The 27,471-nt window shown below is 53.6% G+C and overlaps 1 protein-coding gene across 4 annotated transcripts in view; it reads left to right on the forward strand.

Moving 5' to 3' along the window:
- Positions 1–658: 658 nt before the first annotated feature.
- Positions 659–27,471, forward strand: part of MSI1 (musashi RNA binding protein 1) — a 31,377-nt gene continuing 4,564 nt past the window's right edge. Inside the window, exons 1-11 of one of the 4 annotated variants that reach the window (XM_075769856.1) lie at positions 667–909; positions 1,172–1,212; positions 1,342–1,423; positions 1,537–1,621; positions 6,363–6,404; positions 8,116–8,208; positions 18,992–19,040; positions 21,055–21,137; positions 21,771–21,888; positions 23,507–23,587; positions 24,883–24,939. In XM_075769856.1, the coding sequence (XP_075625971.1) occupies positions 767–909; positions 1,172–1,212; positions 1,342–1,423; positions 1,537–1,621; positions 6,363–6,404; positions 8,116–8,208; positions 18,992–19,040; positions 21,055–21,137; positions 21,771–21,888; positions 23,507–23,587; positions 24,883–24,939 (874 nt within the window). In that variant the 5' untranslated portion in view covers positions 667–766. Of the gene's footprint in view, positions 910–1,171; positions 1,213–1,341; positions 1,424–1,536; positions 1,622–6,362; positions 6,405–8,115; positions 8,209–18,991; positions 19,041–21,054; positions 21,138–21,770; positions 21,889–23,506; positions 23,588–24,882; positions 24,940–27,471 lie in introns of all 4 variants that reach the window. The other 3 variants (XM_075769854.1, XM_075769857.1, XM_075769858.1) reach the window with 3 other exon arrangements.

Genomic DNA, 27,471 nt, shown 5'->3' on the forward strand with positions numbered 1-27,471 from the left:
ATGAGCAAGAAACTGCGCCGTGACTGGGGGCCCAGCCTGGCCACCCTCCTTGGTGAGGACGGCAGGCTGGGCTGCGCGTACCTGGTGCTGCGGGGGCTCCACCGCGGTGCCCGGCAGCAGCTTTGCTCGGGGCCCGCCGGCCAGTGCAGCCCGGGCACAGCTGGGCAGGGCGGGCAGCGGCGGGCCCGGGCGGCCTCTGACCCCCGCAGGGTCCCCGCGGGCTGCGAGGGGGCACGGAGGTACCGGGGCTCCGGGAAGGCATCTCGGGTGCAGGCGCGGGGGCTCCCCGCTGCCCGGCTGGGGTACCGGGGCGAGGAGAGTAAGCCCCGGTCCCACCTTGGAAGCGCCCTCGGCGGGAAGGAGGGCCGGTCCCGGGCCCTCCCCGCTCGGCGGCGGTGAGACACCGGGGAGGTCTCCGGGGTCCGCCGCGACGGAGCCAGGCCTGACCCGGTGCGCTCGGGCTCCGCCGCGGCGGGGCTGAGCCCGCCGCCCTTTGTCCGCCGCCCCGGGGCAGCGTGCGGGCGGCGCGGCCGGGGACAAAGCGGCCGCGGGCTCCCGGGCCGCTCCCGCCGCGGCCGGGCGCGCTCCCCCAGCGCGGTGCGGGCGCGGCTCCCGGCGCTCGGCCCCGGCGCCGCCGGCGGGTTTTATGCGCAGGGCGGCCGGCGGGCCGGCGGGGGTGGGAGGGAGCCGGGCAGGTTGTGCCCGCCGGGCCCTCCTCCCTCGCTCCCTCCCCGCCCGGCGGAGAGGGGTCGGGGGAGGGGGCAGCATGGCCTGTCCGTCCGGCCCCTTTTCCAGCGCTCATCTGCCCCGGGAGTGCGGCGCCGCTCCTCGCAGGGAGAAGAGGTCCGAATGGAGACAGACGGCAGCCAGCCCGGCCTCGCCTCCCCGGACTCCCCGCAACGACCCCTGGTACCGCTGAGGCGGCCGCCGCCGGCCGGCCCCCCCCCTCGCTCCCACCCCCCTCCCCGGGTCCCGGCCCCGGCCGCCCCCCTCCCCCCCGGCCCCGGCCGCCCGGCCCGGGCAGGCGCGGCGGCGGCGGTGCCGCTGCCAACATGGCCGATCCGCGCCCTCCCCTCCCCGCCCGGCCCCCGCCGCCGCCGCCGCCACCCCCGCGGGGCGCCGCGGCCCCCCCGGCGCGGCCCCGCTCACGGGTCTCTCCTTCCTCCCCCAGCAAAATGTTCATCGGGGGACTGAGCTGGCAGACCACGCAAGGTGAGCGCCGCGGCGGCCCCGCACCTGCCGCCGGGGCCGGGGGTGGCGGGGCCGGGGCCGGGGCCGAGCCCGGCGGGGCGGCGGGGCCGGGCCGGGCAGGGACACCCACGGTGGGCGCTGTGCTTGCAGAGGGCTTGCGGGAGTACTTCAGCCAGTTCGGCGAGGTGAAGGAGTGCCTGGTGATGCGGGACCCGCTGACAAAGAGATCCAGGTGAGAGGCCGGGCCCGCGCCTCCCTTCGCCCCCGCCGCGGCCCGGCCGCCACTTTAACCAACTTTCTCTCTTCTCTCCGCATCCCCTCTCCTGCCCGGGCTGCGGGGCTCAGGGGCTTCGGGTTCGTCACGTTCATGGACCAGGCTGGCGTCGACAAGGTCCTGGCCCAATCCAGACATGAACTGGACTCCAAGACGGTGAGATGACTTCTCTCATCTCAGGGGTGCATTTGCCGGCGGAGCGGCTGTGCTCGGAGCAGCCGTCGATTGCGGTGTTTGATTTCCAGTTAGAGGTTGTAAACTATCGATTCCCGATAGGGATCGATCGGCCCCTTCTCTGTCCCGCTCACCAGCGGGTAGCCTAGCTGCTGCCTGAGCGCCGGGCTCGCTGTCGACCCGGGGCCGATGTCCTGGCGTGGGTTTGCGGATCGTGGTGATGGTTCTCCTCCCACCCATCGGTCGTAAGGCCCCTGCGAGGAGTGACCGTGGCCCTCTCGGAGCCGGGACACCTGAGCGCGTTTGGGGCGAGGATTCGCACCGGGAAACGGATGCGGCTGTGTTTGGGGAGAGGGGAGCCGCCCCTTCTCTCTGTGTGTTGCTGAGTACCGCTCCCTCCCCAGGGGTGCCGTTCACCAGCACCCAGGCCCCGCTTCCCCCAGCCACGGTGGCCTGCGCCCTCCCCTCGGCAGAGAGCCTTCGTGCTGCACACCCCAGAGACTCTCCCGTGGTTTCCCTGGGCGAAGTTCTTGTAACGGTCGTGGAGGTTCAAGACTTTATTGTCTCCGAGCGTGGCCAGCGCCCGCCCATGTGGGCCACCACCGGCCTCTCAGAGCGACCGCAGCTCTGGCCCTCGCTCTGCAAGCTGGGGCTGAGTAGGAGCCCTGGCTGGGCCAGCAGAAAGAGTTCGGTGGCTCCCTGGGTCGGTGTCGTATCGTGCCCGGTCCTGCCTTGCAAATCTGTGGCGCTCAGGGGATGTGCAGGCTGTTTCGGGGGGTGGGGGTGAGGTGTCTGAGTGGGAGGTCCCTTCTCTTTAGTTTTAGCGACTTGCCTTCCCCTGAATTCCTTTTCCGAATTGCTGCCCCAGGGTGAAGGTGAGGGTAGGCATGGGGGAGCAGCGGGGGCTGCGAGGGGGTGGCACGGTGAGGGGAGATGTTCTGGCTCTGGGCGCAGGCTGCCGAGGAGTCCAAACGCGCAACTTTATTTCTTCCAGCGCGTGGCTCAGGCGTTCTAGCCTTTATCTTGGCAGAAGAGAGAGGGCGGGAGAGCGAGACCCTCTTTCTTAGGGTTTACGGCGTGAGTTGCAGTGAGATTTATGTCTGTTCCTGTTTAACTGCCTGGATCGCTCCCTTTGATGTGCACAGGTCCTTCCTCCCCATGGGAGCTCCCGGTTAAACCTACCCCAGCCTTCCTGGCCAAGGCTGGGTCCACAGGACTCCCAGCTCTCCTCTTTTCAGGAGTGATGTAAAGTGAGTTTTCCTCTGGGGGAGGGTTTCAGTAAAGTCTTTTGAGGAGGGCCCGGGGCTTTCTCTCTCTCCTTTTTTTTTTTTTCCCCTCTTTTTTTTTTTTTTTTTTTTACTAGCCTGTGTAAACACGGTGTCTGCTCAGCTAGTCCCGTCATGAGCCTGTGGGCTGGCATAGACCCCTCTTGGAAAGGCAAGTGATGGATGTCTGTTGTAGCAGTAATTCCGAAAGCGTTTTGGGGCTAGGAGCGAGCTGAAACCCGTGATCTCCATTCTTCTCCCCGAACTGCCGCTGCTGCCTGGACGAAGCTGCTCCGCAGCCCACCGTGCGGCCTGCGAGGGCAGGGAGGGACGGGCAGGGCAGGAGCAGGCAGGCGCTGCAGGAGAACAGAAGGGCCTCGTGGCACAGGGCGCGTGGGGACCGGCCAGCCATTGAAATTCCCGGCTGCATCTGCTCTGCTCGCCCTGCCGGCGCGGCAGAGAGAATGGGGGTAGTTTTGCCAGGGCCCTTCCTTTGTTTGGAACTTTGATCCTCTCCCCTCTTCCTTTTTATTTTTTAATTGAGTGTGGTTTTCAGCTGGGTCAGATGTTTTGGGGTGTTTTGCCTGGTAGTTGCCAGGTGAGAGGTTGGTCTTGTGGTACCGCATGGAGCCTCTGTATGGCTTTTCCCTGCTGAGCTGAAAGGCTCTGCTGTGAGTCATGGGTTAAATGACACAAACTCATCTGAATCCTAATTTAGGGTTTTACGAAACTTTGCAGGAAAAGGCCCGGTGTCCTGAAAGGACAGCCGCCTCTCCAGGCTTGGTGTCTCCTGGCAGGCAGCACTTGATAGACAGTGTCTGCCCAACTTGTTGCTTCATTGTTTTCCGATTCTTCCTACCCTACCAAGGGCTGTTGGCCTGATTCTCCGCGGAAACCTTGTGCTTTTCAGACTCTTCTTTGTTTGTAAGCTAGATAGCGGCAGCCTATGGGGTTATTTATGGAAATGCTTGATATGAGAATTGGCTTTGCAGTCTCAAGGTAAAAGATTTGTGTGACTTTGTAAAGCTGCAGCTGGTCTCTGCCTTGAAGAGCGGGCTTGGTGGTGCCGGGTCGCCCTGTTGTTTCTTTGTTGCTGTTACGGAGTTTTTGCTGGGTTTGTCTTTTCTGGCGGAGGGAGCGATCTGCGGCTCTCAGGCAGCGCTGACTGACGGAGCAAAGGTAGCCGCGGAGGTGCGATGAGCGAACAAACCCAGTCCCAAGGTCTTGAGGGTCCTTCCCTGCCCTCCCCCTGCTTTGGGGCACCGACACCAGCCAGGTTAATGCGGGAGTTACGTGACCTCAGCTATTAAATGGTTCCGTAGGTGGCCTGAAGAGCGTTACTGAGGAGCCCGGCCGGCCCACTGGTACACCTGCGACATCGGTGGGATTCCTTGTCCCCAAAGCCTTGGGACGTGAAGTGGAAGCAGTTTGCGCTCAAGTGACTTCCACTCACCGCAGCCTGATCCAGGGGTTTTGTTTTTTTGGATACAATCTGAGCAGTGCTGAACGCTCTTACTCTTAGCAGATTTCTATCTAGGTTTGTAAAAAGGATCCATTACGTCAGCGGGTGACACTGAAACACAACTCCTCCAGGGCTATTTGTTTTAACACCAGAAATGAGGGAATAAGGTACCAGCGTTTTTGCTTTAATTAGAAAGACTCCAGCCACCGAGGAGCAGTCCAGTTCGAGTAACTTGAGTCCGGCGCTGAACTCGCTCCTCTCCGCGTGTTCCCAGGGCTGCCCCTGCAGTCGGTTGCCCTGGCCTCCCTCTACCTGCAACAATAGCTGGTTGTGCAGAAGAATTTGTGAAATGACTGCCTGCTCCCTCCAGCCAGGAGGACGCGTTATCTCTGCCCAGTTGATCACACTCAGGGTAATGAGAAAATGAGGCTGAGCTTAGCATTGCTGAGTATGAAAGCATCTTCTTGGCAGGAGCTGAATGACACTGGCTGAGAAGTAAAAGACAGTAGATTATTGTTTTTGCTTATTATCTGCCATCAACCTCCTGGTCTCCTGCCGTCCCCTGTCCTCAGAATTCGCTGTGGGTGTCTGCACTAGCCAGGAAGCGGTGGGGGGGTGTCTGTGTGTGTGCGTGGGGAGGGGAGGGACGGTTCAGATGCCCCAGGGAGGCACCGGAGGGTATGCTAATCTGCCAGTGCTTGGAGCTTGGAGAGGGAGGTTTATTTTTGAGTTTATTTGTGCTCTTCACTTTTGCCTCTGTTTACTTACGTGCTGAGTTTATTTATGTTGTAGGCTGTGAGTCAGGATGGAGGTGGGGAAGGCAGGGAGAGAAGCTGGTGGAAGGGCGCAGGGAGGCCGAGCTCCGGGGCTGTGTGACAAGTGAAAGGACGTGGGACGGGAGGGCGGCCAGGCTGGAAAGCTGAACAAAGCAGCGAGAGGAGCTGGAGAACCACAGCTTCCTTTTGGGCTGTTTGAGCTGTGGGGCTGATGGGACGATGCTCCGGGCCGCCCTTCCAGCCACAGCATGTCCAAGTGCAGGGATGAGCCAGACCTGCCTTTACCACAGGTCTTTGTAAGCTGATTTGTAGGCCTGGATCATCCCCGATATGATGTAACTTTACAGGAGTTGCTGTAAAAATAGGCTATAAAGAAAGAGGTGGTGGCTGAGGAGGAGAGGAGGCTTCGTGGGTGTTTGGCTTGCAGCTGCATTAGTGTTGTCCCGGCTTTTGTGGTGGTGTGAGGCCAATGCAGGCACGCGCTCATCCGTGCTGAGCCCAGCAGAACGCGCGGCACCTGGATGGCGGCGTGGGGACGGCAGCTCCGGCCGGCGGCAGGTTTATAGAGAAGCTGAACAGGCACAATGGAGGGCTCAGCCTGCAGAGGGGAGGCATCGCGTCATTGTGTGCAGCGCAGCCTGGGGAGAGGGGCAGCATGCTGCCCTGCAGCCACAGCCTCTGCAGCCTATGGGGCTTTGGATTCCTTGGTTTAATTTGTGCCATCCTGTCTGCTCTTTTATTTTCTCACCCTGTGTTTTGTGGGATGAAATGTTTGGCTTTTTGTGCATTGCCTCTTTTCTGACCTGTTACTACCCAGGTGAGCTCTGTATTTGTAGGTAGAGTGGAGGGGGAGAACAAAAAGGCAAGAGAAAGCACTTTTAATATGAGGCCGGCGATGCAGGGCACCCAGGGGCAGGCTGAGTGGGAGGGTGCAGCTCAGCCCGTTAATCCCAGCATGTGATGGGCTCTCGGGTGCGTCTGGCCAGCGCTCAGCCGGAGACGGACCACTGCATGCTGGGACTTGTAGTCTCCCTGGATTACACCTTACCAAGAGGGAAAGATGTCTGCAGCCAGCTTCGTTTTATGCACCTCAGGTAGCTTTTTTGGGATTTTAGCAAGGTGCCACGTGGGCAGAGACAGCCATGTGCATGGAGGAAACCCTGCGTCTGTAAATAGGCAGCAAAAGCATGTTCACCTATTCTTCCCCACATCTCTTTCAGATTGACCCGAAGGTAGCGTTCCCCCGCCGAGCACAGCCCAAGGTAAGTACTGCGGGCAGCCCTTGCCGCTCCAAAGGGTGATGAAGTTCGTGGTGGTGAATCTTGTTCCTCCATGCAAGGTTGCCGGTGCACACAGCAGAGTCGTTCTCTGGGGTTTGCTCGAGACTCACCTGGAGTGGGAGCTGCTGTGCTGCACTGCCAGTGTGACGTGCTGTGCTGCGGAACGCTCCTCTTGGGCTTGCAGCGCAGCACTGGGGGTTTGCGTGGTGCTGGAGGAACCAGGAGGACTCTCAGTTGCACTTTAGGATGCACTAGTTAGAGCTGGTGAAATAAATGCTGCCCAGGGTGAACTTAGTTCTTCCGAGGTTGCAGCCAGTGCCTGGAAGTTTCAGGCCTTAGGAGATACAGCTCCATGCTGCAATGTGATACAGGTGGAAGGAGCGTTGTGTGTATGAATAGGTGTATGGCAGGGAGGGGGAGAAGGATTTAATTTTCTGAAATGTCCTTTTGTGCTTTGGCACCAGAAAAAGCAGAAGGAGTTTGGTGTTGCACCTTACCTACAAGAGGCTCTGGCATCAAAATGCACAGGAACTTTTTCCAGGCGTGCAGCTAGAAACTTTTAACTGAGGAGCCAGCAGCAGGCTGGAGGCTGCCTTTAGACTTTGAATCTCCCTCTAACTTTGCTGTTGGATGGGAGTTTTAAAGTTCAGAGTCTCTATTCCAAGTGCTGTCATGGGAGAAAGAGCTGGGGAGAAGCAGCGTCAAGAAGCAAAGAAGGAAGAGGAGACTGGTGCTGGGAGGGAAATAAGGGGGATCAGGCACTGAGAACAATTGGTGAGCAGGTATCCTGAGTAACTGGAGCCAGGAAGCACATGGTAGGAATTGGGTTAATTCCATTAAGCAGTTTGGTGACAGAAGGTGCTTTAGTGTTAGAACGGGCTGCTCTCCAAGCCAGGGAATTGCTGCGGATTAGCCCTATGCTCCTTGGGGTAATTAGGACCATGTGTTCCTCTGAGAGCAGGGGTGTAGCCAAGCAGCTAAGGGGAGGATGCAGCTGGAGAGCCAGTTCAAAGGATGTCGGTGTGCCTCAGCCTGGCAGCAATGGCCCCTCTCAGGGTAGTTAGTTTTCCTCCTTGTCCCGGTTGCATGAATGACAAGTGGCAGAGGAATCTTCTCTTTGCCTTCTTGCAAACTGGGAGTTGACTGGGTTCCATTTTGGTGACAGGGGAATGGGTGTGAAATGAGGCTTAGTCCATGCAAGACTGGATGCTGCTTGATTTGCAAGCTAGGAGGGTGAAGCCTGGGGAGCCTGCCTGCGCTGGCAGGCCTCCTGCCCGTCTTTCCGCTCTGGGAAGCAGAGCAGGCATCTCTGGAGGAGGCTGGCTGTGCGGAGTGGCAGGGCTGCGGGAAGAGCTGGAGGGCTGGGGAGGCGACGGTCGTGCCCTGTGCCTTCGGGGTGGCGTGAAGGTGCCAAGAGAGTAGCAGCAGGTTAGTGAAGGGAGAGTCTGGTAACGTGCTGTCTGATGACGAGACTGGGTGCTGGCAAGCGTGATGGGATGGCGCAAGGGCGAGAGCGTGCTTTGGGGTCCGGTGTGGGACAGACCTGCTGGCCGTGTTTGGCCACGGGGCCTTGAGAAGGTGGGAGCTCAGCTGCAGTAAAGGGGCAGGCGCCGGAGGGCAGTTAGTGGTCGTTTGTCTCATTCTCCGCTCACTCTGGGTTTATTCGGTGAATTCCTGTCCTTCCCTTTTCCAGATGGTGACCCGAACGAAGAAGATATTTGTGGGTGGTCTGTCTGTGAACACTACTGTGGAGGATGTGAAACAATATTTCGAGCAGTTTGGGAAGGTAAGTCTCTTGAGTGGTGTTGGATCAAAGCTGTTGCTTCTGGGGCAAAAAGGAGTTTTCTGAACTTCTGTGGAGGTGTGATTAGGAGTCCGTGAGTCTTCTGCATGGGGTTAAGAAGACTGAAGGTCAGTTACAGATGTTGGATGGCTGTAATGTCTTTGTAGGGGCTACAGCCAGTGACTCCTGCCCTGTGTTGATTTGAAACAAAGAGTTTGTGCTTGTTCTTGGTGTCAGTAGGACCTGGGCTAAAGGAAATGGGTTTCTATTTTTTTCCCTATCCAGAGGCTTCTCATGGCATTTTGGTCTGGCAGATTTGCAGTTTGTTTAAATGCTGGAGGAAGGTTTGTAGACACTCCTAACAGTGTGGCTGCAATGTCAGACCTGTGATTTTGGCCTGTGTCTAACTCTTGTGATTGATATTTTGGTAATCCTTTATTAAAATAAGCCTTTTGGTCCTGAAACTGCTTCTGCTGAGTCTTGGGCAAGTGGTGATGTTGGTTTTTTGATATTTGAAAAAAAATTGGCACTATGGCTGTCCCTTGTGTTGGTCTGGCTCTTCTGTGCCAGCTGGTGGCTCAGAGGAGGGTGGGCTTCTGTGGGTTGAAGTCACTTGTGCCGTGGTCTGTGAAAGCCGGGTGTGCAAACTGTGAGTCGGGACCGAATCAGAGGATAGAAGGGAGCTCAGCCTTGGCCCTTCAGTCCCCTGTCAGGCAGTTGTGAGCATCCCCTGGAGCAATCTCAGTAGTATTAGACTGAAGGATCCCAAGATTTTCAATGGGATTAGGAACTGAAGGGGATCACCGTAGCCAAATGCTGAATGCAGTCACCTCTGGGGCAGGGCACTGTCAGTTGGTGGTGGTGTGCTTGAGTTTGCTGTTTGGGGCAGGACGTGTTGGATTCTGTAGCTGTTGGGACCTTCCTGCCCAGCTTGGGGGGACGGAACACAGTTTGCTGGGCGGTAATCTGGGCAGGATGTTGCTGATAGCATCATAGATGTGGAGGAATACCCTCTTCTGAAGAAGATCCTGCAAAAGGGTGATGTTATGTTAAGGCACATTAATTGGTGAAAGGAAAGGGAGTTTTGTAACCAGTTTTGCCATATCGTTGGAACTTTTGGGCAGAAAGTTTAGAACTAGTGTTTGCTCAGTACCTTTGTTCAGCTTCCTGAAGTCAAACCTGCGTGTGCTGGGATGCTTTTGTGACTGCAGAGTGGGACTCCTGTATTTCTGTTCAGTCCGAAAAGAAAGTGGCAATAGCAAAACTGGTCAGATGCTCAGATTCCCACGCTTGCAGGTCGTTATCTCTATGTGGTTGTATTTTCTATGAGAAATAAGCAAACTATTGTGTCCCCAAGAGCTTTCACATGGTGTCACTGAAGGTGTCACCGCTAAAGGTGGTGCTGTCCGTGTGTCTGTGTAGTCTGAAGGCTGTTAGTTTGATTTGTGTGTGCTTTTGTGCAGCTGATGGATGTATGTGATAGGAAAACAAAATGTCTTGGGCGTAATCCTCTTTTAACCTTAACTGTACCTCTGATAATTTGAAGCAGAAGCATGTGACATGGCGCTCGGTCTACAAGCAGTTACAGTTTCTCTAGTTTAAGAAGTACTTTCCAGTTCTTTTGGGGTGTTACGCTGTTGTGTTCCTCTTGTTTAATGGTCACGTGCTGAAAGGTGTCCTGACGTCAGAAGACTGGCAAGAACTGGTTATGTCAGATTGTTTTCTTGGGACTGGGCAGAAGGGAGAGTTCTGCATAGCTCAGTGCGATTCATTTCCGAAGAACCAGCATCCCGGACAACATCCAGCACTCAAAGTCTGCATGAGGCCAGTGCAGCTGGCCTATTGGCTGTGGGGAATTTCCGTGGGGAGAGGTCAGGGCTGGTCAGATTGACTCTCTGGTTTTGGGGCAGTTTTGTGACTCATCTGGCCATTTCAGCTGAGGAGAGACTCTTCAGAGCTCTTGTATAAAGCATCTCTCCTGGCCTGTAACCATCCTACAGGATAAGCCTCAAATAATTCATGAAGCCTAGGAGAACTGTTTCCTGGGAAATTCTCTCCAGTCGGTAGCTCCATTTGGCTGATGCATGGGATCAGGGGAAAGTGTGTTTTGGAGAAAAGCCTCCATGGCCATCAGCTCTGGGGTTCTGAGCTCTGAATGTGCCGCCCTGTAGTTTCTAGGGCTAAGAAGAGTCTATTGCCTTCAATTTCAGATGTGACTCATGGAGAACATGAGTTTGGTGCACAGGCTCTTTTGGTGTTCATTTACTCTGAGGTCTCCTGGCTTTCCAAGGTCTCCTAGGATCTTGTCTTCTTCAGAGGCACTCTTGGCACCTGACTCTGGTCTTCATCTGCTCCATTTATGGCATCTTTAAGCGAGAGGTGGTGAAGCTTCAGTTGTGTCATCCTCATCTTGGAAAACCTCTCTGAAAAAATCTTTTCTAAGTAATTTGGGCCAGTACTACTTCTGGAATTGGCTTGGGACTGTCTGGAAAGGAATTGTTAAGGATGTCCTTTTAAAGCATATACTTGGAGGATTTACCCTCCGAGGAAATGGCTTTGTCTGTGTTCCCTCTTATTCTGAGCAGCCCCACAATTTTCTAGGGTCTGACAGGAGAAAAATCACTCCTCTTTCCTCCTGCCTGTCTGGGGAGGCATGGGAATGCTTAGAATCTAGAGAGGAGAGAGCAGAGAGTCCAAGTCATCCTGTCTTGATTCCTCAAGATCAAGGTGTCAGGTTCCCAGGGGTGACTTTTAGTCAATCTTTGGGAATCCAGTGGCCAGCTCAGGTTGGATCTCGGCTTCAGGGAGAGATGATCGTTTGCTGATGAGGACAAGGGAGTACAGACTGCTGAGTGGGTCTTGCGTGAGGGTTATCTTCTAGGTAATCCTCAGGCCACAAGCCGAAGAGTGTGTTAGATTTGCCACCACTTAAGGCCTTTAAATTAGGATAGATGCTTTTGGAAAAAAACATTTTAGTCCAGACAGAAAGGATGCACGTGCTGTAGGAATTACGAGAGGAAGTGCTATGGCCTGCAGTACAGATGAGGTCAAATTAGATTATCATAATGTTCTCTCTAGTCCAAATTGGTGAACTGCAGTTTGCAAGTCCACCAGGGTAGCTGGTGTCGGTGCATGTTGGGTCAGAAACAACACACCTTGTGTGTCCATTAGCAGGGAAACAAATGGAAGTTTGGTTGGGCTGGAGATGAAATGGTTTCCCATTTCATCAAACAAAATTCCCAAGTCTGATTTTTCCATTTTGGCATTTTTGATTACTTGCCTATTTTTGTTTTGTTTTCTTTCCTTGCTGTGTCCAAAACCTCTCAGCTTTGTAAAATGCAAGCGGCAAAAGAAAAATGGAAATGTGTGAGGAGGAAATCCATGAGTATTACTTAGGGATAGAGGAAGAAAAGGAGAGGCTAGCACCCCAGTTCTTCAAATACTATCAAAATACTTGGTTTTAACAGGCACAAAAGGTGACACTTCAAAGAGGATCCCAAATACAGTGTGAGTTCCTTTGCTTCAAAGAAGGATCACTTTATTTTCTTCTTCTTCCAAAACTGTGAATGAAAAATATGGGCTGCAGTTTTCCTGAGAAAGAAAATACAAAGGAGTTTTGGTTTTTTTTTTTTTTTTTTTTTAGTACAGTGAGAGAGACTGAGAAGTGCTCTCAAGCTGGCTATGGTTTGTCAGGTGCAACCACTAGGGCTTTGAACATAGTGGGATATCTAGGAAACACTTCTGGCTCCAAAACTCGAATCTCTCCGAGATGCAAGCTGAGGCCATGGACATGCTTTCTAAAGGAGATTATTTTTTCAACTGTAGGATAGAAGTCCTGGAAAGAATTACATTCACAGTATGTGTAGCCAAGTGTCTTGGCTTAAGTTGGATGGTGTTGGAGATCTTTAGACTGCACAAGGAAGTATTTCAACAGCCTCTCTTGATTCAGGCTACCACCCTCACTGAAACATGAAACAGAGAGGAGGAAGATATCTTGCACCTACCACCTCAGGCGTAGCTAGTCCTCTGTCTAGTTCAACACGTATGAGGATGCCTTAGAGAGGCTCAAGTCTCAACTTCTTCCTTTTCTACTTCAACCTGTGGGAGGGAACATGTTATCCTGTGTTATTTTTGGGGGGAAGAAGAGGTTGTCCATCAGAGTAACTTCTTTGGACCGTTGGGTCTCTGATCTTGTAAGCAAGGTTATTTGTTTCAAATCATAACTGAAAATACTCAGATCGTCCTTCTTTTTCAAGGGTTGGTCTGATGAGGTTTTGCGGTAGAGAAAGTCAAATAAATTGCAAGATAGGAGGCTCAGAACAAATAAGGTCTTTTTGCCATGGAGCTTATCTAAGCTGTGAAATCTTTGCCCCAGGATGTTGTTGCTAAAATTTGCATAGGCTCCAAAATGATTGGAAAAATTCATGGAAGGTCTTTTAAATACACAGACACTCCTTTGAGTTCAGGAAATCCCAGAATCACAAATGGCTGGAAGATAATGGAGTATTCTGGGGTCTGTCATAATATCTTTGCCTTGTCTTTATGTTCTTCAAAAGGTGTCTGTTGTTGGTTGGTATCTTGGGGGGTGTTGGGCAAGGTGGACCTCTGCTCTAACTTGGTGCAGCCAGTCTTTTGTTTATCAGAAGTTGGTCCTTTCAGAAACTAGAATGGCAGGGGTACCAGAAGAAATGGGGACCTGGTGTTTGAACTCATGGTTTTCTTGTGTGCTTTCACATTTTGTGAAGCAGAAGTTCAAGAAGTATATTCACAATGACGTCTTTGCATGACTCACTAATCAGCTGTGGCTCCAAGGGTGCTTGAAAAGTGCTTAAAAACAGTCTGCGTCTCTCCCTGGGCCTGCAGGTGATCTGCATGTGTGGATGAGTCGGTCACGAAAGCTCAGCCTCTGTGGGGCAGATCGTGCCTGGAGAGAGATCTGCTCTCTAAAAATATCCTGGAAGCAAACAAGAAAAAAGATCTGCTGAGGTCCGAGGGCGATTCTGACCTTTAGGCTGCCATCTAATACACTGTCCAAATTCTGGACCGTTTGCCTCAGATGGGTTCTGAGATCTCTCTCAGGCAACAACTCTCGTCCTGTCCTGACCAAGAGAAAACCACAGTATAGGAGGCGCTGGATTTGATGAGAGTTTGTGTGTCTCACAAATGCATATTCATGTACACCTGCCAGAAAAATGGTGTGGTTGACTTGGGTATATGAAATGAGTTTTCCCTGCTGACTAACTGGAGAACCTTCAGATACTGATGGGGAAGTTCCTGTGCTCATGGTGGGCATGATTTCCCTCACTTTTGATTGGGAGAATGTTAATTAATTAATCCTTAATCTGCTGCTCTCTGGAAATTTCGGGGATCAAAGCTACTTGTCAACCTGCTGTGGATTTCCAAACTGGATTTTGGATTTTCTTCCACAGATCAGAGGGCAATTTATGCAAATTCTCACACGTAACATGGTTGCAATGAACAGATGGGGAGGGGAGGAGAAGGGGAATCTGATCACCTCTCTTGCGGCAGTAGGCAGTTTGGCTTGTGGTAACAATGCCACTGGAACAAAGGGTTCTCTGTGCTCCGCATCTGGTAGGCAGATAGCCAAAAACACTGTAGCAGCAATGGTCATTCAGGTCTTCAGTGGTTCATTTGATATTTGCCAGGTGCCCACGGTGTGAGAGCGGGCAGGAACACCCGGACAGGCTGTCCTGCTCACCTGTGGCATGGAGTGGGCTCTGTCCCTCCTCCGAGTCTTGTTCCCAGAGTTTTGAGAACAGCTCTGCGGAGCGGGGAAGAAAGGTGCTCCTGGTGCCGTGTGGGTGCAGCACACCTGTTCCTGGAGCCGGGCTGAGGGTCCGTGCATCCTTTTCCCCAGAATTGGCCTGTCCTATTTGAGCAGCTGGGAGAACCTTGCAGGGTTGCTGATGGCCAAGGCATTTCTAGATTGTTTTGGTTTTGGTTCCTGGTGTTGAAGCTGACTCGGTAGCTATTATTCTTCTGCCTGATTTTTGTACCACTATGTTGCCGTGGTTCCTTCTAGGACCAGCCAAACCATCGTTAGTTACTGTTCAGGTGGAAGATGTGTGCCTTTGCTTGAGTGTTTACAACTGTCTTCAAGATCTGCCCATGTGGAAGTGCATCCAACATTTCTCGCTAAACTTGTGTTGGAAATTTTATTAGTATTTTTTCAATCTGCATGGGGCTGTCATTGGCTTCGTCCTTTGCAGACACCTATGACTGTCCCAGGAAGATTGAAAGATATTAGAGTGGGACTAAGCCAATGAAGAAAAAAAAAAAAATCAGGCCTTTTGGCTAAGGCCAGGTGGATCATACTGCGTTCTGTTTTGGTATGAAATGCCTCATATTTGTGCACCTGAATGCTGTGGCTAGGCTGAAGGCTGCTGTGGTGGAGAGTCTCTCTGTGAAACCTGTGACTGTCACTTTCCCTTCCTGTCACCACCATGCTGCTCTCATCAAAACCAGGTGCTGGTTTGAGAGGGCCTGTCTCCTCTTGGGAGGGTGCTGTCTGCCGCCCTCCTGCAGGTTTTGGCAGTGGCAAATCCATCGTGGATTAGAAGAGCTTCCTGCCCAGGGACAAACCTGTTTTCGCTTTCTGAATGTGTTACCTCCACTGAGCCAAAACCTTTATCTTTCTGCCGCTCGTGTTTGGTTTTCCAAAGCCGAAGAGAGCCACTGGAGACAGGATTCAGAGGGGGGGGATGTTGGATAGCTTGGGTTTAAGGCTTGGGGGTGTGGTACCTACCCCTGAACTGCCAAGTACCTGCCAAAGAAGTTTTCTCCTGCGGTAGGGTTCCTTGGGAAGGACACAGCTAGAGAACAAGAGTCACTGCTCTTGGGCCCCCCTCTTTTTTCCTTGATATTTTTGACCCTCATGGCTAAACATGGGGAGAGACATCATTCCTCAAAATTAACAAACCTTGAACTTCTAACCTCAAACGTTGGATCACTGCAGCCTGGACCAGCAAGTTAAAAACTTCCCTGGGAGAGAGCCTTGACCACTAAGCTAAACAGTTTTCTAGTAAAGTGATCTGCTTCTTTGACTATGTTTAAAGAATTGAAACAAATATTTATTTAAGGGGGGGGGGAGAGAATGGGGAGAAAGACAATTCACCCAGCAAAAAGGCCTTTGTTAAAAGTACAGTTATGATCATAGATTATTTCCACACCCTATTAAAAATGAACTTAGGGCTGTTTCTGAAACTCTTAAGTGCTATTTTCCATGCACTTCTCCATCCATTTCTTGGGTAGTTGACCTGTTTTGTCTCTGCCATCCATCGGGAACTGGCTGGAGCCACCATCTCCACTCCTGTCCCTCTGGAGGGCCCAAACCCCCTTCCCACCACTGTTCCCAAGCACCTGTATCCCCCCCCCCCCCCCCCCCCCCCATCCCTCTCCACAGCCCTGTCTCCGTGTCCCCTCAGTCCATCACAGCCCAACGCTCCCTCACCACCCGCCTCAGCCCCGGCCTGCTCCTTCCCTCAGGGAGTGCGTAGGTGGGGTGAGGCAAGATGGCGGCACCTCTGTCCCGTCAGAAGCAGGACCGGAAAGGGGACAAAGTCAATGCAGGAGGGGATCTCGCTGTGAAACCTTTCTCCTTGAGGTGTGAATCCCTTGTGTACGATGGTGATTTGCCTGTGATGGTCTGCGGGAGGGCACCGGCCGGGGGGGGACCCCCCCCGGCCGGTGCCCTCCCGCAGACCATCACAGGCCACGATCTGTGTGAGGGCGCCGCCGCTGGCGGGGCGGGCGCAGCGGGGCGGCTTTGTGCGCGGCGCTAATCCGGGCGGCAGCTGCTATTGGCGGCCGCGTTGCCGTGGTGACGGCCCCGCCGGCGGCCGCCTTTGTTGGGGCCCGGCGCGGCCCAGCCGGGAAAGGCCCGGAGCGACGGTGGAACGGGAGGGGTGTGTATCGGTTTGCCGCCACAATGGGTGCCCGCCGTGGGGTTGCTACTCGTGCCTGGTTGTGGCTGCGGGGTCGGTGTGGAGCCGACTTGTCCCCTGCCTGGGATAGCCAGGGTCAGGCCTTCATTGGATTCCCATGTCCGTCCCTTCGCTTCGTGTGAGGGTCTGCCTGGGTGTTTGGGTAGTGCTGGGCCTCAGGGAGTCCTGTGAGTTGAGGCATCCAGTTTCCATCCTCTCACCTAGCTCCAGAGTAGGGGAGATGATGGCAAGAGCTAGGAGGGATCTGGCGTGAGGCTGGACCCCATGGTGCTGGAAATGGCCGCTCCCTGTGGATGCAGGTGAGGCCTTTCTCCTGGCTCCGCAGGGTGCTTTGCTCTGCAGCCCATCCTGCTGGCCTGCTCCAGCAGTGCCTCTGCACCCCCTCCAGGTTGCAGGGCCCTGCTTTACCTTATGGCACTGGCTGCGTGCTGAGACCACCCAACTCATCTCACTTGTTGCCTTGGAAGGAGATGAGAAGATGCTCATGTATAGGTTTTGCTGGCAATATAATACACTAGTTGTAGCTATAGCTGGGGCCCTAGACTTGAGCGAGTAGGGTAAGACTATTTCACTTGTTGTGTGTATATACACACAGATATCTGTCTGTCTTACATTTAGTTCATGGCAGGAAACAGCTTTCAAATAGAAAATATGTGTTATTGTCAATGTTTTTGCAAGACGAGTACGTTTTGGGGTTGTGGGTAGGCATCTGATCTCAAAGCACTAGCAGAAACTTGGAAAAAGGCTCAGATGGAGGAAGGCTGCAGCTTTTCTCTAGGCCTGTGGAGTGTGGTTTGGGATGAAGCAGTTGCACGTCTCCTGGCTCTGAGTGCTTGAGCACCGCAGGAGCACCCGGCTGTTGCCCAGGACATTGCTCTGAGGTGGTTTTGTGTGTGGATGTGCGCTGGGCTTTTCCACTCACAGCCGCTACTGCTTTCCAGGCTCTGGGAAGAAAGAGTTGTTGCTGGGACTGGTTGGATGGAGTAAGTCAGCAGCTGGGCTATGCTCGTCCCTGCTAGGTTTTTCTTTCTCAAGCCCATCTCTCAATCATGATGGGTTTGTGGGCTCCAGCTACCTAAGTTGAAGTCTTCAGGAGCAGCACCGCTGCAGAGTGCCATTGACACAGCTTTCTCCCAGTGTTTACTGGGGAGGAAGACAGCTATGTCCCCAGCCTTTCTGAGAACTGGAATGGATCTAGCTTAAAAAGCAAACAAAGACAGTAAAACTTCTTGAAATATTTTTTAGCCACATCAGGTTTCCCCCCAGCATGTCACAGTTGTGCTGGCACTGTGAAGGGAAACGGTATAGGGGCAGGAGCGAGCAGAGATGGGGAACGGCAGTGTGATGAGCTGCTGTCAGCTCTCAAGCTCTGTCTTGGGAAGCTGCTGAGGAGTTGCTTTGGGTCCATGTGAAGTCTTACGTCCCCCATGGCTCCTTCTGGATGCCTGGCACATTTCTCAGGTGTTTGTTGACTTAGCCGAGGGAGTCTGAGCTGGGACAGGAAGAGCATGGGATGAACGGGAGCCAGGTTGTCTCTTGTCACCTGGCTCTTGTGGGGTGGACGTGTTGGACAAGCCCGAGGGCATCAAAGATGACCTCTGTCTGCTCATGGTGGCACTGGAAATGTTGGCAAGGGCTCCTTCAGTCCTCGTGGCACTGAGGTGGAGCTGTGTCCTGGAGGGGCTTGAGGCTAGGAGCCCTCTCCCTTCCCCGACTGGGGCTGTGGGCTCTCTATGAGTGAAGCCAGTAGCTGCCTGCGCTGGGGCACGGGCAGTGCTTTGCCCTCACTGACGGGCTGTTCCGGAGAAGGCAGCAATGCAGATGCTTCCAAGGGACAAGGCAAGGGAGTAATCCTTCCACGGAGTCGGGGGCACACAGGGCTCGCTGCTCGGGGAGCGGCTGTCTCGCATGGAGGAGGAGGAGGGCTGGGGCAGCTGCTGGCCGGAGACTGCTGCCGCCTCCCCTGAGCACTTGCATGTCCAGTTTCATAATCGGATTAAGGCAGTGGTATTAGAGAGGAGGGATGGGTCAGTGGGACAGGTTTACACTGGGGCTTACACGGAGGGGATTGAAGTGTATTTTTTAACCCTGCTCAGCCTGACCTGGGGAGCGGTGCAGATGCGGCTCTGCAAGGCAACACCCAGCGGGAAGATGGGGGGAAAAGTGGCACCAGGCAGTGATGTGCTCGCCGGGGAGGAGAGCAGCCCCAGGCCGGCTGGGGGATGGGATCTGGCCGCCCCTCCCCCCCGGGAAGGCAGCCCTGCTCAGGCCTTGCAGTAAATTTGCTCTAATTACAGCCTCCAGCAGTGGGAAACCTCACTTAGAGGAAAGGCTCCTCTGGGGTGGGGGCGGGGGCGCTTCCCAGCTTTCCCAGGCAGGCTCTGTTGTCTGAGGCCTCCGCTTCCCCTGTCGCTGGGAGGCCCCTTATTCCTCTCCCCTCTCCAGCTTTGCTTCTCTCCCCCCCTTTAATTCTCTTCTCCTTTGAGGCTGGGATTTGGGAACAATGCCTTCCCTGCTCCTTGCCCCCCGGCTGGAGCCACAGGCAAACAATCGGGGTCGCTTGATGCCAGGGGCCGGGCCGAGGGGGCTCAGCCCAGCAGCACCTGCCCCAGGCTGGTGGGGGGACCGTGCTGGGTTGTGACTTGGGGACATGTCTGGTGTGGTAGCTGATGTGTGTCTGCGCACACCGTTTCCTTCTTGGGGATGGGAGGTCTCATCTTGATCCCTTCTGGTTCGGGGAGGTCCGGGAACCTCTGCGCAAATGTGTTGGAGGATGCTCTTGGCAACGGCAATAATCTCATCCGGAGCTCTTCTGTTTGCAGGTGGACGATGCGATGCTGATGTTTGACAAGACAACCAATCGACACCGAGGTGAGAGTGGTCTTCTGGCCGTAGCAGAGGGAACTGCGGAGGGTTTGCCTCCTGCCTTGCGTAGGGAGGGGTTAGTATCCCAGCAGCAGGGCATGCGGGTCGCAGCTGCTCTTTATCTTGCCTCCAGTCGCCCCATCCTTTTGCATCTGCATCCTTTACCAGCGTCCCTTGCAGCACAGAGGGCTTTTGTCCAGTGCGTTTCCTGTGCTGTAAACTCGCCGAGTTGCAGATATGTGAGAGGAGGTGGCCCCCTCCCCTGCCTGCTTACCTCCATGGCTCCAGCCCGCAGTGTGTGTCTTACCTTGTCCCGAGTAATCTGAGCTCCGGGAAAGCTGACACGAGAGCCTGAAGAGTGCCTGCCTCTCGCCCCTTCCTCGGCTCGGAGCCCGCTTGTGCTCTCAGGTCACTTTTTCTTACCCGAGTCTTGCTGGTGGAGTCTGGTTACAGGATGGGAGCAAGGCTGTAATATTTGTGTGTCCGGACCCAGCCCACCCATGGGCGTCCCTGCCTGCTGCTCTCCCAGCAAGCCTTCAGACCGACTGCCCCAGCGTGTGGCAGGGCTTGACACTAGCCAGCATTGCACCAGCTCAAGAGATTTATTGGCAACAACTTAACCTGCAAACTTAGCTTCAGTGTCTTCCAAATCAAGGCCAGTAACAGCCCTATGCTGGGCCACTCTCATGTCTGTGTGTTGTTTGAAGCACTTCCAAGCACCTCTGCCCCCAGAGCAGTGAGGGAACGCTCCCTTCTGTTCTTGCTACACCATGTGCCCTTCAGGTTTTTGCTTTTTTCTAAAGCCATTAAATCTATTCTGGTTGCCTGGCCTAGGATGTTGTTCAGCTTCATCTTGAAAGGGAAGAAGTGTTAACCCCTGTTCCTCCATGGATGTCTCCCTGTCACTAGGCCAATTAAAGAGTTGTCGGGCATTTCAGAAGGAGCAGGGAGAGCTGCCAGCTGCCATGTTGGCAGTGTGGGGCTCTGCCCAGGGCACAGCAGACCTGGTGGGGGTCTGATGGGGCGCAGGACTGGTTTCGGCATCGAGGTGTTGCTCTTGAATTCCCGAGCTCCTCTGCTCGTGCATGTTGAGGTGAATGGTGTGAAACTACCTGAGCACAGACAGACGGATGAGCTCATGGAGACTTTTCTGGCAGTATGGAGAAAAAGTGGGGTTCTGGGCAGCAACTCCCTGTGTGTTTTTAGAAGTTATTTTAAAGCACCATGGAATTGGCCAGTTCTGGAAAGCGGAAAGCTTTGCTTAATCCCAGTTTGCTTGTAAGGCAAGCTTAAAGACATCCTCCCACCTGCCTCAGTTTTCCAGAAGTGGCTGCAGTCAGCTGAGAGGAGTTTAGTCTGCCCACCCAAGCTAGTCTTTGCCAAAACTGTCAGCAAAGGGGTTGGTGAGTGAAAGGAGGTGTGAGCGTGGGCCAGGGGCCAGGAACATCCTGTCCTGTCTTACCGCAGATACTAACCTTGCTTTGGTGAAGCTTTGCAAATCTCTTTGCTCATGTGTATCTGTCTTGCTCTGTACAACTGCATTGCTGATACTTGCCTGCTTATACAAGGCTTTATGACCAGTGGCTGAAGAGGAAACGTGCAGGGTGTTATTGCTGGTGGGGTGCGTTTAGCCAGGATGGTGATGTCCTGGCAAGCAGCTGTTCATTTCTCCACCGAGTCCCTTTGTGTGAGCGTCTGCCGGGATCTTCCCCAGCATTATCAGCCATGTGGTTTGCCTTGCAAATAGGAAAGTTTAAAAAAAAAAAAAAAAGACTTGGTTTTTAGAGCAGTTGGGTTCAGAGAGGGTGGGAAGTAAAGGATGAGGAAAGGGGAATCTGTAAGGGGACAGTCCTGTTCTTGTGCATAAAAGCAGGATTTGCTGGAGAGGGAAGATGAGTGACAGCTGTTTTAGAAAGGGCTGATTGTACCGTCCTTCTCTTCTGCCAATAAAAGGATGTGGGTAGCAGGTGCATACTGCACAGAGCTCTGACCTGATCAAGGAGTTTTGCCTTTTCTTCAGGGTTTGGGTTTGTCACATTTGAAAGTGAAGACATTGTAGAAAAAGTGTGTGAAATCCACTTCCATGAGATCAACAACAAAATGGTGAGTGTCTGGGGCAGAACCTGGGGGAGAAGGGAACAGAGGTATGGGATAGAGTGGAGCAGTGGTACAGGGGCAGGGTGGGAGGCACTCGGATCCCAACACTTTCCTCTGCAGTGGGGAATTGGATTGAGTCTTTTCCCCAAAATCACAGCAGCCAATCTGGGAAAGAATCTCTCATTGTGGAGGTGAACCAGCACGATACCGAGCTTTCAAGGAGAAGAGCTAACTCTAACAAGGAATTGTGCAGTACTTGGAGGTTTCAAAGTTACATGAAACCTCTTAGCAGCCTGGTACAGGGCAGGTTTTACCTTTATTCAAACACAAGCAAAATTCAACTTGGAGGCCCTGGTGCAGCGCAAGGCAGAGCATCAAGGGAGGAGAAAAGCAAAGGGAGTTTGAGCTCCCTGTTGCCTGTGGTGGCTGCAGAGCGATGGGGAAGGCTGGCAGCGTGCAGGCCAGAGGCCGGGATGCTAGGGAAGGACAGCGGGACAGGCTGGTGGCAGTGGCCAGGGCTGGGGAGTGCTGTCACAGCTGGCAGCCCTGTCTGGCCCGCAGCCGGGGCGCTGCCTGTGCTCTGTGGCACTGCTCTGTGCTGGTGGCAGCTGAGCCTGATCCTTAATGTTCTTGTGGCAGGTGGAGTGTAAAAAAGCCCAGCCGAAGGAGGTGATGTCCCCAACGGGCTCGGCACGAGGGCGGTCCCGAGTCATGCCTTACGGGATGGATGCCTTCATGCTTGGGATCGGCATGCTGGGTAAGCCCAAAGACGGATCTCCTCCCCAGCTCCCGGTCGTGCCAGGCAGCAGCTTAGAGGTTTTATTCTGAGAGCGGGCAGTGCGGCCAAGGGCAGCTCTCCCTGGTGCAAGGCTGGGGACGCTGGGAGGGCGCCGGGACCTGTTTGCGATCACAACTTGCCCTCTGGTGGCACCTGGAAAAACTGCAAACTTGTCACTGCTGTCCTGCGACAGCCGGAGCTGGCCGGGCACAGCCATGTGCTGGGCAGCTCTGGCCCTCTGCAACTCCTTTAACGGTCCTGCATAGCATATAGACTGTAATTCTTCAATGCTTCTCGTGGAATAGGATGTAACTGCATAGCTGAACCGAGTGTGGAACAATCTGCCCACGCATCTTCCTCCCACACTTCTACAGGCTTTCTGATGAATTAGTTGATTAAAGAGCCCCCAAGCTTCCACTTGAAACAGTGGTCCATATAAATATCCTCACTGCTATGTAAAAACTATAAAAATGCCCTTAAAGTTCTAGTTAAGCTTGGTCTCATTTTGTTCCCTCCCTCTCAGGGACAGCGAGTATCCGGTATTGCAAGGAAAACCATACACTTATCATGGGACTGTCTTGTAAGGAGAAATTGGTGACAAGCAGACTGGGTTTCATTTCTATCAATGGTTCTAAGGCAAATGTGTTCAGATAAAAGATTAAAAAAAGAAAAAAGTCCTTTGTAGCCCCCACTTCCAGGTCTATAAACCCTCGTGCCTGGAGCTGAGAGTCAAGCATGATCCTTCCAGCGCAGGTGCTATTCCTGGCTTCTCTCCCTCCCCACGTTTGTTCTAGCCAGGCTTGAGCTGACCCAAGAGCGCACTGTTTGCTCAGGATCATCGCTGGTGTTGTTGGGCAGGGTGTGCTCAGCCTGGATCTACTTGCTAAGCCTGCCGAATAGCAGTTAGTGAATGAACAAAACTCCAAAAAGGGCATTTTTTTCCCCAATGTTTTCACTTGACTTATTGAAGGAAAAATAAATCTCCAGCATGTGGGTTTGGGTTTTGCCTTTTCTAAGTCATCTGAATTTTAAAGCAGCAAGGCTCAAGCTGAGTCACTGGGAAATCCATGTACTCATGTCTTGGGAGATCTCAAATCAAATATTCATCTCTGAGTCAGTGCCCTGCGTTCTCACAGGCTTGTTCTGGATAGGTGGTCAGCTTCCTGGGGAATGGCAGGAAGTGTCCTCCTGCCCAGTGCCAGGAAGAAGCGTTCTGCCTGCATTTGCCAGCACTTCTAGTGCAAAAGCAACTCAGAGCTATTCAGCTGTTCAAGTGCCCCCACCTCCCTGATCTTCTTCTGTTTGTAAATCCAGCTGATGCATCAGAAAGCCTTAGTCTGCAGAGCTGTGAGTTACTGAGAAGGAAAAACTCCGTATCCTTACATGTTCGGAGTGAGGAAAAAATTACATGGGCCTGCTAAAACTCTTCTGCAGACTTGCATGTGTGCAGATTCTGCACAGCAGTTTCCTGGGGTTTCTGCTATTGGCCATATTTGTGCGTTCTAACACTAATGGTCATGCTGCTCCTGAGCAGCCAGGCACTGAGGACGTGGACCCTGCAAGCTTGCAGTAACAGAGCCCTTTTCTCTTCCCCCAGGTTATCCAGGCTTCCAAGCTGCCACCTATGCGAGTCGAAGTTACACTGGCATTGCACCTGGCTACACTTACCAGTTCCCTGGTGAGTGGTGCTCCCTGCTTGTTTTTTTGGTCTGCCTTCAGGTGATGGGAGTCCCTGGCATGATCCATGACCCAGGCTCTGCCCCTTTCACCCTTTCCCCTGTTTGGTCTTTCTTTAAATTGGAGACGGATGTGGAAGGGGGAGGGGTGAAGCCCTGGAATAGGTGGGAACAGCCTGTCCTTCATTAGGATTATCCTTGCACTCCAGTGGCAGGAAAAGCCCAAGGCTGCTCTGCTGCCCTTTATGTTAGCCTCCTCCATAGGGCTGCTGCTGTGACACAGAAGGGCCCCTGCAGCTCTGCCTATCTCGCTGCCGTTGTGTGTGTCTTTCTCTCTTTACCAGAGTTGCCACTGCTCTGAAAGTAGCACAGGATTTTAAAACGTGCCTTTCCGTGGGTCAAGGAACTCCTAGGCACCCGAAATGCAGGCGCCTGTAATGCTACGGTTGTGTTCTGAAAAGCGCCTGGACCACTCACAGCCTCCAGAAAACATCTGCTGGGTCGGTGGGTTGCAGTTTTCCCGCAAACTGGGTGGTTTCAAGCTCCCAACCCCGCCATGTGCTCAGAACATGGACTCTGCAATCAATGGCTGAAACCTGCTGTGCTGCAGCTGCTCAGAGCTTTCTGGGGCCTCTTCTCCCTCCCGTTCTCAGCAAGGCAGGGGAACAAGGCAGAGCACAGTTGGAGAAAAGGCTGTCTTGCTATTTTCTAGAGAAGTGGCAACTCCGAGCATCCCTTCCTTACTCCATTCCTCCGTGTTATGGTTTATATATGAAGTCTTGATGCTAGGGGCTGGGAATGGGGAGTTTCCTCTTCGCCTGAGACGAGCCCAGGCTGACTGTGGCTGAAAGTTGTTGTTGCCTCTGAGCACTCTGGAAGCTCTCTGTGACTCCAGTTTATGGGTCTCAGTTGCAGTGGTTTCAAGTGCCTCATTGTAAACCCACGCCCACGTGAGTGTGGCACATACTGAGCACCCACCGGCATTGCAGCCGAGAGGTCAGATTCGATGGATGCGTCACAGAGCAGTGCTCCGAGGCAGACCTGAGGCTGCACAGTGAAGCTTGCACTTGCCCTGCCTTGGCCATATTTATTCTAAGGATAAATGGATCCTTTCAGTCTCCAGGGCAGGAGTCCAGCACCTTTCAGCACCAGTTATAAATTAGTTTAAAGAAGACACTGGTCTGGTCACAGTCTGGCTGCAGGCTGCTCCCCCAGCAGACCCTGGCTGCTGTCTCTCTGCGGGGTCTCCCTTGGGGCATTTGACGAGTTCCTAAGCTGTCTTGCATTTCGTTTTTAGAGTTCCGTGTAGAGCGGACCCCTCTCCCGAGTGCCCCCGTCCTCCCTGAGCTCACAGGTCAGTCCCGCTCATTTCCTACACTCACAAGCTGGAAGGGGAGAAGGGGGCTTTGGGCTATTCCAGCGGTGTCCTGCTCCACAGCCTGGTGCAGTTAGACTGGAAACGTTCTTTATTTCCTCTTCCATCTGTACGAGCTCCATCCAAAGCTGGGGCTGGAAAGATGGAGAGGCAATCAGAGCCATGTATATTGCCTCTGAGAAGGGCAATGCAGGTCATACCAAATGAAGGCATGTAATCGTTAGATGGTGTTTCCTGCTGCTTGCCTCATTTTTAGCCCCTTGCCCCAGGCTGGGTGTAAACCAGATATGGAAAACTGTAGAGAGCAGGGTGACTTCTCAAAGGTCTACAAATGACCTTAACCTTAACCTGCAAGGATGAGATTTGGAGTGCTGGGAGGAGGGAGAGGGTGCGGGGGCACTCCTGGTGGCTCGAGTAATCCCATTTCCCTGTGCAGGAGTGGCTGCAGGGAATGCTCTCCCCACTCCAGGTGGTGCAGCTCCCCAGCTACTCCCACACAGGCTTCCCAGGCAGAAGCGAGCATGGTGGGATTCCACAGTAAAGTCCCGCAGTGCTTGTAGGGAACTGTGGAATGCAATGGGGGCAGAGGACAATTCTCCAGAGACTAGTCCTGGCTCAGTGTCCTCACAATGCAAATACCCTCTGGATCCTCAGCCTCTGGGTTGTCTGCAGTGTTTTCTCTCTAGGTGACGCTCCTTCTGTCTACTCTCCCTTCCATGGCCATGTTTTCCCCAGCTCTGTTGTGTCCATGGTTTCTGTTGTAGAAAAGCAGCTTTCTGTAGCACCCTGCTCCCCGTGTGCCATCTCATTTCTGTGGTGTTCCTCCTCCCCAGCGCTTCCTTGCCTCCACCTGTTTCAGGGTTTGAATCTCTCTGCAGTGGGAGTGGGAGAAAGCTTCCTGGGAAGCTCTCCTGGAATCATCAGTACAAACAGGCTTCAAAGGGGGTTTCTGTGGCATGGAACCATCTTGATCCTCAGGGAGTCTCTGTTCCTGAGGATGCTGAGGTTGGCAGCCACCAATGAACAAACCGCCCCGAGGGAGGTAGGGGGACACCAAATCCTAGCTCCCTCTTAATAAAACCCTTCTCTGACACCATGTATACAACTGCATAAGCACCTGACCACCCACCTCTGAGCCTTTTGGTTGCTAAGCAAAGGAGATGCGAGTCCAGTGTGTATTCACGTGTGTGTTTTTCAGCAAAACCTGTAAAATTTGTAGAGGAACGTTGGTTACTCGGCAAAAGTGCTTTTCCCTCTGAGGTCTGCCCCCGGCTGCACTGTGCCTTTTCCTAGCGGAGGGGCCCGGCTGTCACCAGCGGCTGGGGTGCACCAGGGCTCTGTACAACAAGAAGTTATTAATGCTGCTGTCCTGGCTGGGTGCCATGTTAGCTTACAGTCCTGAGTGTCTCGCTGAAGTACCAGCTGGGGATCGTGGCATTCTTCCCTTCCCGTTACGCTTACCTACTGTTAAACAGTCACTGTGCAGCCGCTTGGCTAGGCCAAGAGCTGTGATTCCCATGTATAGGCTGGAGTTGGTCCCGCGAAGGGCAGGGCCCCCTTCCTTCCTACAAAGGCCCAGCGAGCTGTGCAGCGCTCGAGGGCCCTTGTGCCTTCAAGTGGATGCGTGTGCATAAATGGGCTGCGCTTTGTGGGCTTGGCAAGTGGAACTGAGATGAGGGGATGGCACAAGCAGGGATGATTGCTCCAGCACGCAGGGAGCTAACGTGCAGGTGCTTTGTCATCACAACACAAACCCGGTGTCTCGGTAGATAGACTGCAAAAGCAAGAAGCGTTTTTCCTGGAAAAAGAACTGGAGGCTTTTTGAGAAGTCCTGGCCTCCATTCTCAGTAAATCCATGTTCATTCAGTTGCGTGCTAGGGACTTGAAGCAATGGTGGGGCAGGAGGGTGGCTGCCAGCAGCCTTTCCTCCCTGGAACAGCATCTTTGGGGGTGATGCGAAGCAGCAACATGCTCACGTTGGCCCAGGGCCTGTAATGAGCGGCTAACCCAGATATAAGCCTCGTATGACGTTTGCTTGAAACAGGCTGGTGCCTGCTACTAAATATTCCCTTATAAGCTAGTCTGGGTTTCAGCCTTAACGCGATTGATTTGTTCTGACCTCTTTTTATGGTGCCCTAAACAGAATCACAGTGAATTTCACATTCAAGCATGAAATGCTGACCCAGTCATTTTAAGGGCAAAGAGAAACATACTGGCTAGATGCCTCCTGCCCCGAGGGCTGAATGCCTGTGGCAGTAGAGTTGGGAATTAGAACTGCTACATATAAATTAAGACTTACTGTTTTAATTAAGCCATTTCTAGTTCCTGCTCCCTAGGTATATGTTTCCTGATCTTCTACGATGAACGGCAAGGGGTTGAGCAGTTCCGAAGCAAAACTCGCAGCGAGGAGGATGGTGTGTCTTGAGCAGAGTAGAGAAATAGGGAGAAAGAGGCTATTAAATTGTTATTCAAGAATAGTACCAAGGGAGTGAGAGGAGGGGCTGAGCCTCA

The sequence above is a fragment of the Balearica regulorum genome, chromosome 17 (assembly GCF_011004875.1).
Source record: "Balearica regulorum gibbericeps isolate bBalReg1 chromosome 17, bBalReg1.pri, whole genome shotgun sequence".
NCBI lineage: Eukaryota > Metazoa > Chordata > Aves > Gruiformes > Gruidae > Balearica > Balearica regulorum.